Consider the following 14191-nt stretch of genomic DNA (forward strand, 5'->3'; position numbering starts at 1 on the left):
AAAATAGGGCTGGGGGTGAGATGGCAGAGAAGTTGAGTCCACACGTGGAAACTACTGAGTTTGCTTCAAACTGCTGAGCATCTGTTCTGGCTTCAGATTGTGTATCTCGGAACAATGACAAGCTCACAAGAAGCTGACCACATGCCTTCCCTCGTGCCTTCCTTCAAAGAGAGGTGGAGACAAGAGGTTAGGTCTGATTAACGAAGAGGAAGTGCCTCGTGTAGTGCTTGGTCCGTAGTAAATGCTGAATAAATAGCTATTGAATGGATAGCAGTGCACAAAGCAGTACATTCAGTGTTGTGTAAAGACAGTGTTGTTACGTAGTTGAAAACAGATATCCTCTCATATTGATACACAGTTGCTGATGCATAATGATTTAAAACCCTTTGCAAATACAGTGCCTGCTGCTAATATTTTACTGTAGTCAAGCTATAAACCTGTTAATCTGTCTCCAGATAATAGGGTTGACTATATTTTCAGTCAGCGTTACTGGATATTTTGATCTTCCCTGTTAGGAGCCTTCTGTTGTACAAGAAACAAAATAAATACTACAACTTCATATTTTTTATTAGCCTACATGTCAAGTTGAAAGCATATATTGAACAAGATGGTATCTCATCATGTTTGTTATCAGAAGTAGCAGCTTGATCTTTGACAATTGTGATTGAATTTTCACACTGAGCATGAAGCATTTGCTTTGATGATAAGCCCCATACAAGGAATTCCATATTTATTTGACAGTAGAAAGACAGGGTAATATTTTAATCTGTTCAAACATGCTGGGTAATTATATGCCATTTAATATTCTATATCTAAAATCTTTACTTTTAAGTGTGCTTTATAAATTTAGCTTAAGTGTGTGGAAAGTTAAATTGTTAACTTTGCATTGTTCAGAGATAAATACATGAATAGTGAATTCTATATGCATTGTAATTTGGTTTTAGGGACTATATTATCTTCTTTTATATCTGATTGAGATGACTAATAAACTATATTATAATTTATATTATGATAAACTATATTACAATAAAACTATAACATCACTGACTCATTGGACATGGGTTTGAGCAGTCTCTGGGAGATGGTAATGGACAGGGAAGCCTGGAGTGCTACAGTTCATGGGTCACAAAGAGTTGGACACAACTGAGCAACTAAACTGAACCATAATAAATGAGTTCAGAAAGAAAAGATTTTACTTTCTTTTACCCAAAGATTTGATAGGGTCTGTGATGAATATAAAGATAAAATTTGAGACATAAAGTAACCATAGACTAGAATGTATTAAGATGTAAGCGTAAATTAAAGTAGGTGGTAGGCTTGAGGCTTTCTGATGGAAAAAGTGAAGTGCAGAACATGGTCATGAGACTTTGTGAACTAAATTTTTTAATTTCTCTTATTAGCCAAGGCTGCACTTCATGCGAAATTTTGCCTGAATTTCATTATAAATGGAACATAGGATGTCGAGCAGTGTTCTTTTAAATAGCAAATGAAAAAAATCAATGTCATGAAGATCTTTCTTTTAGAAACATCTCCCCCCCTCCATCAGCCACCCCCTTCCCTTGCAAATATGTACTCAGAGCGTGTTACAGGGTAACACTCTAAGAGAGCCCTCATAGTGAGATGCTGCTTCTGCTGCTATTTAGTTACAGTCATGTTCGACTCTTTGAGACCCTGTGGACTGTAGCCTGCCATATGCTTCTGTCCATGGAATTTCCGAAGCAAGAGTACCGCAGGTCCTGAATAAAGTATAATAATCTCAAACTGCTTATTATCCAAATTTAAGTAATATCTTTGGAGGAATTTACGAATGACAAGCACTCTCTCCATTCTTCTATATAGTCTGATGTTTATCCTTTTAAAAAGCCAAGCCATCAGAAAGCAAGGCACTTATACCATTTTGCTTAAACTAGGGATAGCATTACTATAACTGAAAAGTACAGATATATCATCTGTTAATAAGCAGTTTGAGATTACATTCTTTTATCCGGACCTGCTCTTGACTAAATGCAAATTTGTATCCTTAGAAATCCAATCAGCAATCAGGTAGGTGCTTGTCTGACCAAAATGCCCACCTAGAAATATGTATATGTTGTTGGTGCTAAAATTAGTAATTTTAGAGAATCTGTGTGGAGCCAGGTAAGTCAGTATTCTAGAAAAAGGGGGTTGACTCAACCATCAAACTCAACACCATATCAAATATATGAGATGATTTTAACTTGTTTTTGAAAAGATGTTGTCAATTCAGAAACAATGATTATAACATGCTTGTATATATTACTGATGTCTGCTAAAATGTTTGATTTCTAAATAACGAATCATCCTCATCAGTACAGTTGAATGATGGAGCTCTTGTTCTAGGTAGCTAAACTGACTACCTGTACTGGGATAGTAAATATAAGTTTTGGAAGAGTTTACCGGTTATAAGAAGTTATATCAGTTTATGTAGTGTTAGTTGGAGGGGAGGGATTACAGAAAAACATCACTGTTGATTTATCTATAAATTTATCCATATTGTCACTTATAGGAAATTTCCTATTGTCAGTGGCAGTAGAATGTTCAATTAATTCATTTCAGAGGTGAAGCTATCAAAGCATATGTAATAATGGGACGGTTGGTATCAGGAGTTAGATATTAAATGCAATGGTGGCAGGCCAGTTTGAATTTTGTCTGTTACCTTTTCAAGTGCGTGAAATTCTTATTTGGTCTGTATGTTTCTTTTATAAGCATAGACTAACCAAAAGTTGGATAATTTCACCAAAGCTGTGATGGGGAGAGTTTTTAGAAATGTGTTTAGTCTCTTCATTCTTTGGTGCCTTTGCCAGCTGTTGTGAGTGATCTCTTGAAGTGATCTCTGTGCACAGCTCTCCTTCAGGGCTTCAGTTCTCACCCCACAGCACCCTTTACAGTTAGCAGTGTGTCAGCCTCGCGTCAGATCAGGTACTTCAGCAGGCGTGGATACGGATCCTGATGCGTGGCATCTTCAAAAAGATCCCACAGGTGATCTTTAATGTTCAGACTGAACCGAGAATCATTTTATCTGTCTTCTGCCCGACTTACCCCAGAATGAACAATCCCTTATAGGTGGCCTGGAACCAACCATCCAACAAACATGCAAAAGCTAAACCTAACCAATATGAGAGCAAAACAAAAACGAAACAACTCTATTTCCTCACTTAAGGATGAGTGGTGAGAATATTCCCCAAAACTGCTGCTTTTCTTTGGTGCCACGCTGAACACTGTTCTGAAAGTGAAGAAAATGAGTGAAAGGAGTATGAAGCTCAGTGACATGGTGCAACTGAAATAAGTTGATGGTCAGTGTCCTGAGTTATTTTTCAGGACTTGATCTTAGAAAGCAAAGTTTCAATGATTATGAAGAGCAGGAAGCAAATCCCTCTACCTGTTACATGTGGTTTATATTCTGCAAGCTTGTCATAGTCACACAGGTTACCACTCACCATCTTTTTTTGTGAAATCTTGATTCTTGTATATATCACCTTTTCCTTTACTATCTGAAGTTATTTTTAAGAAAGACCTTTGTCAAACAAACCCATTGTTCCAACGGCATTTGGTTTTTCAGAAGGATTTTAGAAGAATTTTTATTTGCTATCGGATTGGAAAGCCACCCCAGTAAGTTTTGGCATCCTTTGAAAATAAAGCAGTTTCTGGCCAAAGACTTGAAGATAACAAATGCCACACATCCAGCCAATTAAGTCTGTGAAAAATCTGACTTCCAAAGCAGTGTGAAATTCCTTAGACTGCTTAACTCTATCGGAGTTAACTCATTAACATATTTAATCTATAGTATTTTCCAAGAAATAATTAATTAGCTTTACTAAATAGTGTTTCTGATAAATTATTCATATTACCTTTGTTTTCTCAGTTGCTCTTAAAATTAGAATTATCCCTTTATTAGAATTATAAAACCCAGGTGGCTTTGTTCATGAAGAGTCAATGTGCTGCTCATGTGCTGTCCTCTCCCCGCTTTCAAAACCAGAATTCCTGTTCTGTCAAACTCCCTGTCTCTGAAGCTGACAGCCTCAGATTCCTCCACTGTGCTTAGAGATAAAAAAAAAAAAAGAAAAGATCTTAATGACCCAGATAATCACGATGGTGTGATCACTCAGCTAGAGCCAGACATTCTGGAATGCGAAGTCAAGTGGGCCTTAGGAAGCATCACTGTGAACAAAGCTAGTGGAGGTGATGGAATTCCAGTTGAGCTATTTCAGATCCTAAATGATGATGCTGTGAAAGTGTTGCACTCAATATGCCAGCAAATTTGGAAAACTCAGCAGTGGCCACAGGACTGGAAAACATCAGTTTTCATTCATATGCCAAAGAAAGGCAATGCCAAAGAATGCTCAAAGTAGTGCACAATTGCACTCATCTCACACACTAGTAAAATAATGCTCAAAATACTCCAAGCCAGGTTTCAACAGCACGTGAACCGTGAACTTCCAGATGTTCAACCTGGATTTAGAAAAGGCAAAGAAACCAGAGATCAAATTGCCAACATCTGCTGGATCATCGAAAAAGCAAGAGAGTTCCAAAAAAACATCTACTTCTGTTTTATTGACTATGCCAAAGCCTTTGACTGTGTGGATCCCAACAAACTGTGGAAAATTCTTCAAGAAGTGGGAATACCAGACCACCTGACCTGCTGCTTGAGAAATCTGTATGCAAGTCAGGAAGCAACAGTTAGAACTGGACATGGAACAACAGACTGGTTCCAAATAGGAAAAGGAATACGTCAAGGCTGTATATTGTCACTCTGCTTATTTAACTTACATGCAGAGTACATCATGAGAAACGCTGGGCTGGAGGAAGCACAAGCTAGAATCAGGATTGCCGGCTTGAGTATTAATAACCTCACATATGCAGATAACACCACCCTTATGGCAGAAAGTGAAGAAGAACTAAAGAGCCTCTTGGAGGGTAATAGAGAAGAGTGAAAAAGCTGGCTTAAAAACTCAGCATTCAGAAAACTAAGATCATGGCATCCAGTCCCATCACTTCATGGCAAAAAGATATGGAAAAAGTGGAAACAGTGACAGGCTTTATTTCCAAAAAATGAAAATTAAATAAATAAATCTGAAAGAACGTATTCTCTTAATCCAAGAAAAAACATGGATAAATGTATAATATTAAATAAAAGAACTTAATCTGAATAGCCTATATACTCTTATCCCCAACTCTGACATTCTGGAAAAGACAAAATTATGGAGATAGTAAAAAGGTCAGCATTTCCTAGGGGCTGTGTGGGAGGAGAAAGAAGGAAGGGATGAATAGGTGGAGGACAGGAAATTTTTCAGGGTGGTAAAAGTATTCCCTGTGACTCTGTAATGGTAGCTATGTGACATTATACATTTGGCAAAACCCATACAACTTTGACAGACAGAATGAAGTCCAAAATAAAGTTTGGTTCTTAATAATAATGTATCAATAATATCAATATTGGTAAATACAATTTAACAAATGTATCACTACTGGAAAATGTTATTGATAAAGGAATTTGTATGTGTAGAGGAGAGAGTATATGGAAAATCTGTATGTTTTCCTCAATTTGTCTTAAAGCTGAAACTGCTCTAAAATATAAAGTCTGTTAATTAAATAAATTAATCATGATAAAACCCATTTAAAATTAATGTATTTGATCCATTTATGTTAACTAAAGAACACTGATCTCTTTAGAATCTCTTGTGGAATAAGGGGATAGTGTAAATAGAAGATCGAACAATATAATAGTCCAACAAGATAAAATTTTACTAAAATGCAAAAATGGTTTTCATGCTCACTAAAATCCAATAGAAGTATGTTTAAAACATAATTAAGAGATAGTGTGTCTGTGAGGGTATGGCAAAAATTTAGTTTAATTATAGAAGTTGACATTATTGAAAGCATTTTCTTCCTTATTTAATGTTTTAATTCTTGTCATTTTAAAATGAAAACCAATCATTGGTATAAGTTATTTTTATATGTGAATGCCCATAAATTTAATAACTGTTTTACCTAATATAGTTTATCTTTACCTTCTTTAAAATTATTATGAAAGTTTTGTTACATGTGTTAATGGTTGTGGCAGTGGCATAGAAGATCCAAAGCATCTTGTTTATGTTAAGATTTTAAATATCCATTTATTTTGGAGAGATACACAGTATTTTTGAAAAGTGTAATCAACACAGTGATTGTTTTTTAAATGTGCATTTAAACATATCAGGGAATAGTTCATTCTATAGTTGTAGTTGGTTTCCCTAGTAACTGTGGACCTAGACATTGAGTTTTTTAACTTCATATCTGAGCAATTATGATCTATTCATTGGCAGTTCATATTCAGACATCCATTTACATGTGGGTACATGGAACTTACATATAGAGGTGTTGTTTCAAAGATACACTAAGGACTTTATTCTGCAGGTGATTTAAGACGGAATGTGATGTTAGTAAATATACTTGGCTAGGTCTCTCAAATATGAAACTTTATAGTTTCATTCACACATGTTGGTATCATGTTTTGACACACTGATCCTGTTAGCAATATGGAAAGACTTTGAGCTTTCCTGGTGGCTCAGATGGCAAAGAATCTGCCTGCAATGCAGGACGCACTAGTTCAGTCCCTGAGTTGGAAAGATCTCATGGAGAAGGGCATGGCTACCCACTCCAGTAATCTTGCCTGAAGAATTCCATGGACAGAGGAGCCTGGCAGGGTAAAATCCATATGGTCTCAACAAGTTGGACATAACTGAGTGACTAACACTTTCACTTTTTTCACTTTTGCATTTGAGGTAAAATTCAGGTAGCATTTTATTAATTGTATAGATGGATCAGTAGAAAGAATTCCATGCTTTCAGAACTAGAAGAGATTTCAAGGTAGAGGAATAGAGGCTTTCCAGGCTAGAATTAACATATTACAGAGTTTCCGTACTTTAAGTTGCGTTCATTAGCATTCTTTTATTGTCTTACTATTTTTAACCACTGTGTTTCTGAGAATTTTGATTCTTTTGATGCATTGTTTGTGTGTGTGTTTGTGTATGTGTGTGTGTGCTTAGTTGTTCATTTGTGTCCAACTCTTTGCAACCCCATGGACTGTAATCTAGATTAAATATTTTGTAGAAGAGCTGTATTTTATAGTGGCTAAGAGCTTTGGGTTCACATAGAATTGGGTTCAAATAAATCTTGGTTCTATTGCATATTAGCTGTGTGTTCTGGGATGTGCTGCGTGATCTTTCCAGTCTCTCGTACTCTCTTAATAATGAGTATAATACCAGCTGCTTCCTCATAGGGATGTTGTGTGTTGTAAGCACTTAACTGGTGTTACAGTATTTGGCTAGTCCTGTCTCCTAGTAAGTGCCACACAAACAAGAGTGGCCGCTGTTGTCCTCAGTGTTTGCATTATTCACAAGGTAGGGTCTTCTAGAATGTTTGCGGAGTCATTACAGACCCTCATAATTTTTTCATTTTCCTGGTGTTCAGCAATGTCTACAACATCTCAAGAGTCAGTGCCAGCTTGATAATGTAATTAGAGTACAGGAACATATATAATGAGAAACAGTTACAAATCTGACAGTATTCTTAAGATAAAAGTTTCATTATTCGGATTATAAGGGGTTGTAGTTCTTTGGATTCTGAAAATTACCGAGAAGATGCTTAGTTTTAATTTGGAGTATTTTCTTCCTTGTGACTAAAACAATGAAATGTTTTTTAAATGTCATCCAAATATGTGCTGAATACCTTAAAAATATTCCAAAACCTTTCATTGTAGCTACAAAGGTGTTCTATCCCAACTGACAACCAGGCCATGATGTATTACAGGATCTCTTTTTAACATTATTTTGTTTGGAATGAACAGAGTGGTTGAAGAAACTCCATCCATCTTTTTGTTTATTTGACATCTACAGCACATTAAATGTACCTTTAAGAAGCAATATATAAATAAGAAATTCTCCTTAACAGTAATGATTACTCATCAGTAAGATAATTTCTTGACAGTGATACCAAAGGAATCCTGTCAAGCAATGTTAGTGACAATTTAAATAAAGCATATTTCTTAAACTTAAGAATAACGTTTTAAAGCAGATATTTTAGCTTCGTTTTCTTTACAAGGGAAAGACTATGTTCAAGTTGTGTTTTTCTCTTTAACAAAATTAGCATCGTCTCTCAAGCTTTCCTTGTTCTAGCTCAATTGCTGATCATGTATGATGGATAATTAGTAGAAATAGAGTGTGCCCTTTTTGTTTTTAATGTTTATCAAAAGGTAAAAAAAAATATTGATCACATAAGTGAAGACTGTGATACATGTATTTTGTTGTGCTTTCATACATTTTCACATGCTTTCTGGAAGGATATTTTTGTTTTTTGATTTCTTTTTTTTTTTTTTTTTCTTTACGTGATTTGGGGGAAGGAAGGAAGGGAATAGAGTAATTGAGGCAGTAAGAATACCTTCTCAGCATTGTGCACTTTTTCCTGAGAATGTTAGGAACTGAATGAACAATCTCTGTCCTGGAATTTCGAGCAACTAGTAGTTTATTAAGTTCATCCATTATGAACAAATTGTCACTTATCTGTGTTTCTTAACTTCTTATCTTTTATTAGGTATATTTTCAAATCTAATTTGGAATTTGAGTATTTTTTGAAGCTCATAATTGTTAAATACAGATTTTGGAGGAATGGGAGACTTTTACTTATTTATTATTCAGTGAGTATATTTTCAAATGATAGATGGTGACCTGTATGGGAGTTGCTAACCTGCTGATGTCAACCGTACAGCCAGGATAGAACCCTCCTCCCTCAGTGTGTTGTCTTTATGATTGTCTCTATATATTTGAATCTCTATTTGGCCTACATCCTTAACATTTATTAAATTTGTAGATGCCATAACCTATAGTATGTACCAGAATTCTAATTCTGAAATCTTATCACTCTTGAGGAAAGATCAAAATGATCCAGTTGCTTATTGTTGGATCATAGACATTTCTTGATATATTTCAATCCTTGAAATAGCTGGCCATTTAGTTACATCACAAACAGAGCTAGAAGCTCTTGCAGGCACTTGTTTTAATCAGCATTCCACACAGACCATGTGTCTGGACTCACGTGAATGGAGCATGAGGAAGGCAGTACACTGGTGACAGTCAAGAGCCGGAAGTTCATAGAAGGAGGAGTGTTTTCCAGCCATCGCTTTAAAGAGGGAGGTGGGGAATAGAAGAATTCAGTATTGTTGTTGTTGTTCAGTTGCTAAGTCGTGTTCCACTCTTTGTGACCCCATCACATGACAGGCTTCTTTGTCTATCACTATCTTCCTGAGTTTGCTCACACTCATGTCCATCAAGTTGGTGATGCCATCCAACCACCTCATCCTCTGTCGTCCCCTTCTCCTCCTGCCTTCAGTCTTTCCAAGCATCAGGGTCTTTTCCAATGAGTTTCTTCACACCAGGTGGGCAAAGTATTGGAGGTTCAGCTTCAGCATCAGTCCTTCCAATAAATATTCAGGACGGATTTCATGTAGGACTGACTGTTTTAATCTCCTTGCTGTCCAAGGGATCTCAAGAGTCTTCTCCAACACACAATTCAAAAACATCAATTTTTTGGCACTCAGCTTTGTTTATAGTCCAACTCTCACATCTGTACATGACTACTGGAAAAACCATAGCTTTGACTATATGGACCTTTGTTGGCAAAGGTATTAAAAATGTCTTTGCTTTTTAATACTCTGTCTAGGTTTGTAATAGCTATTTGTCCAAGGAGCAGGCATCCTTTAATTTTATGGCTGCAATCACTGTCTGCATTTATTTTGGAACCCAAGAAAAGGAAATCTGACACTGTTACCACATTTTCGCCATCTTTTTGCCATGAAGTGATAGAACCAGATGCCATAATCTTAAATTCTAAGTATGCTCTCTACAGTTTATCACCCTCAAGGGATAAAAAGTTGGTTCTTAGGGAGCAAAATTGTCTTTCCTGTCTTACAGTCTTTTTGTGTAAAGCATAGATGTCCATGCAGTACAGAAACAGATATACAGTGTATGTATCATTTTTAAATTTCATATTTACAAATGATTAGGAAAAACATGCCTGAAAAACTTAGCAATAATGAAAAATAAGTTAAGAAATGAAATATAATATACACTTACATACATCTCCATCCTTTCCCAATGTCTGCATTTAGATGTTGAGTAGAAGCTTCAAGCTCCCTTGTCCGAAACTGAAGCAATCCTTTCCCTCTGCCCTGCCCAGGCCTTTCTCCTCGCCCTCCCTGTTCAGCTTCTGTGAATGGCGTCACGTGCCGGTCCGTGCCCACCTCGTCCCCTTATCTCATGCCAGAGGCCTTACCGCAGTGCAGTCTGTTTTCTTCCACTGCCTGGATTATTACTGCAGCTTTAAAAATCATTCTTCCTGCTCTGTGCTTACCCTTGTTCTAATCTTTTATCCACATTGTGCTAGAAGGATCTTTCTAAAATGTACGCCTGATTATCTCTCATCTAGTTAAAAACCTCCCGGTTCTTAGGGATCAGAATTCTTTATCCGCAGAATGGTCTGCCTTTATTTTAATTTTCTGGCTTTTTCCTTCTCAGATTTCTTTCTACTCTCTCTACTTCCCCCTCCCCCCAACATACACTTTTATTCTGGAGTCACTTAGACTCCTCTCAAGTGCCACTTTCTTCGTCATCTTCGGTCTTATTCAAATGCTCTGCTACTGTGCCTTTGAGGTTTTTGCTTTGCTTCTGCAGCCACATACCACTTCCTGTCTACTGCTGTTCAGTTCAGGTACCCTGTCCTCCTAGGCACACTGTGTGATTATTTTTACCATACTCTTCGTCACATAGGAAGAAATGTATATTTTCCTTTTTTTACACTAAACGGCTTCCTGAGGAACAGCTTATTTGTTGCTGAATCTCCAAATCCTGTAGTATCTAGCAGGCATTCTATAAATATGTGCCAAATGAAAAAATGAACAAGTGTGTGAGGCTGCTTTAAGTGCTAATATTGTATAGATTCTTAGGTTGTCCTGTTTTCCTGAGCATTTTACCATATATTTTCCCCCCATGAAATATTGCATACTAGATTGAATTAAGCTTATTCTTTCTTTATGGGAAATATTAATGATTTAGACCAAAGAACAGTATATGATAAGTAGCTTTTCAAGTGTTTAAACATTGGCTTTTCAAATACAGCATTAACTAGTTTTAGAACTGATTTATTTCTTATCTGTAAAAAAACAGGATTAACGTTATTTAAATAAAAAGATTATCAAAATATTTTTGATTCTCTGTAATTTTTTCTCCCTCTCCTTCTGTTTAGCTAAAGGACACAAAATCAGCAGATCAGAAAACAACACTTCTTCATTTTCTTGTGGAAATATGTGAAGAAAAGCATCCTGATATCCTGAATTTTGTGGATGATTTGGGACATTTGGACAAAGCTAGTAAAGGTTTGTGCTTTTATAGAAAACATTTTCATATTTTGGGTCTTAAGTTGGTATAGAAAATAATGCCTTTTATTTGAACGTACTTGCCTCTTTGTCACAGTGTTTTCATACTGAATGCATCATTTTAAAATTAGAAAGTCACTGGAAATTTGCTTTATGAATTGTCATTTCTGCAGCTGTGAGTTTAGTTTGTTTGACTGGGTAATGAGACCCTCTGTTCAGAAGCTGGGAGCTCTGCAGTCTCGGCCCCGTGGACCCCTGCAGCCCAGCTCTGCCAAGCCCCGCACTGTGGCCTGCACGGTGCTCCCTGCACGGGGGTCACTTCCAAACACCTGGGACGAGTGTGAGTCTGAGCCAAGCGCCGTAGGCAGCATCCCCTTGGCCTGAATTCCGAATCTCCATCCACCCGCCTTGCACGTAGAGTGTGCTTCCTTTGCCTCAGCAGGTACCAAACTGCCAGAGATTCCAGTCACTCCTCCCTAAAGCCCCAGGTTCTAACCTTCTTATCCCCACTGTGGATTTATGTCTGGTTATACAAAGGATCAGAGACAGGATAGGCCTTATTGATATTATTTATATTCGCCTTGAATATGACTTAGGCAATTTTTTGATCATCTGAAGAATCTAGGTTGTATATCAGATCAGTTCTGTGGGAAAAAACTTGACTCAAAAAATGAATTTATGAGTACACTTGTGTATGAATATATACAAATGTATGGATATATATTTTGGATGATACTTCATTTGGACCAGGAGAATATCTGTATCCTTTATGTGTAGGCCACTGGTTATTTATCAACTTAAAGAAGAATACTTTTTTCCTGCATTATACTGAATATTTCTTTTAAAAATCACTTGTATCATTTTATACTCCTATGAAACTTATTTCTTCTATAAAGTGGGGTTTATAGCACGTATTTTGCAGAGAGACATGTGACTGCATGAGGAATTCTTTCACATTTTTTCCTGAGATATATGTTTCTTTCAAGTGTATATCTTGTACAGCTGTTGCAAAAAAAAAAAGTTGGAAACAATGTTTTTTTAAGACATAAACTAAACTTTTAAACGTTCTCTCTTGCAGTCTAATGTTCTAATGACATTGGATTACTCCTTAGTTTGCACTTGTGCTTCCATAAAATGTTCTTAGCATAAGAAGATAATGTCTGTATGTCTAAGTGTAAATGTTTTAAGGGAATTTAAAAAGGGAAAATAATCCAAATAATTTTCTCATAATTAGCAATGTGAGATTGAGCAAAAGAGCACAGAGAAGAAAAGAAAAACATTAAAAATGACTCACTGATACTCAAAATAGCTTTTCAGTGATTAAGTTCATTAATACAAGGATGATAACATTCTTAAAACGAATTTTCTTACATTTTGGAATAAAATTTGACTATACAGGATGAAAAAGAATTGAAAGTGGGTTTTCTTGATGAACGTTAAGCTTGATAAGTAACAGAGGAAAAAGTGTTACCGAGTGCCTTGAAATATGGAGGAATTTCTTTTCCTGTGGAAAAGATTGTTGAGTAGTTATTATAACAGCTTATACCAGCATTATGTCTTTAAAAAGAATTAAATCAGTGTGGGCCTTTTCTGATAATAGCAGCTTGGATTTCTGATCATTTCACCATCTTTTCTACTAGTTCTAAAACCGAACAGTAAGCTGGAATATGCTTCTTTTTCAGATGTCCTTTTTTAAAAATAAAGTTTTTACTTACGTCTTTATTGGGGTTGCGCTGGGTCTCCTTTGCTGCACCTGGGCTTTCTCTAGCTGTGGCAGGCCGGGACTGCTCCTGGTCGCAGTGTGCGGGCCTCTCCCTGAGCTGCCTTCTCTTGTTGTGGAACACAGGCTCTAGGTGTGCAGGCTTCATTGCCCCTGAGGCCTGTGGAACTTTCCCAGAACAGAATCTAGCCTGTGTCCCCTGCATTGACAGGCTGATACTTATCCATTGTGCCACCATGTGAGTTCTCAGATGCATTTTTTATGGTAAAACTTATTTTCTAACAGTTTTTGCTATGAATTAAGTTTTCAAAATATCATTTATCTATTTTGACTCATTTGATTGTGCTAAAAATCCAGTATAAACATTGTATTTTGCTTTTGAGAAATGTTTAACTTTCATAAGGGCTTGCTTGCAGAGTTGTAACTCGGTAATGAGATTCTTCTGCTTTCTCTTTCGGTGTTTCTGTGGGGGCATTCTGGGGCCTTGGAGGCTTTAGTTTCCATCTGTTACAGTAGAGCCGTGCATATGTGTATGGGTCAGCAGATACCGTGAACGAGTTTCACAGGGAGCAGCCGACTTCATATTTGAAATAGAAAAGCCATCACTGAGAGAATTTTTTTTATAGTGTAGGTGATTGTTGAACCTAATTTCTTTTTATGATTGTATTACCTTATTGATGGATGAGATTTTAGAGGAACAAATTTAATGTTTTAGATGAAATAAGTCTATGTTTGCTTTGGAAAGTTTTAGTGCTCTTGTATTTTATATCATCATTTGAAAGTTTCCAGATTTGAAGTCTCCTCAATGAGCTATCACATGAATTAAAAAGTGTCTTTGTTTTTGAGACACAACAAATCCTGGCCATTAGGTACTCCTGGATCAGCAGGGAGAACTTTCATTACAACTAATGAGCTTACCCGTATGACAATTTTCAAGAATCTACTTCATTAGGGCTGCTTCTCTGCTAAAAGATAATGGCTTACAGCTTTTCTGTTGTATTTCAGTGAAAATATTTTGGGTCATTATTATATTTCTGTATACCATTGTA

General features: G+C 36.4%; 1 protein-coding gene across 1 annotated transcript in view; it reads left to right on the forward strand.

The window, feature by feature from the left end:
• Nucleotides 1-14191, forward strand: part of DIAPH3 (diaphanous related formin 3) — a 565391-nt gene that overhangs the window by 317893 nt on the left and 233307 nt on the right. Inside the window, 1 exon segment of the mRNA XM_070799979.1 lies at nt 11293-11422. Within this exon segment, the coding sequence (XP_070656080.1) occupies nt 11293-11422 (130 nt within the window).

Source organism: Bos indicus, chromosome 12 (assembly GCF_029378745.1).
Source record: "Bos indicus isolate NIAB-ARS_2022 breed Sahiwal x Tharparkar chromosome 12, NIAB-ARS_B.indTharparkar_mat_pri_1.0, whole genome shotgun sequence".
NCBI lineage: Eukaryota > Metazoa > Chordata > Mammalia > Artiodactyla > Bovidae > Bos > Bos indicus.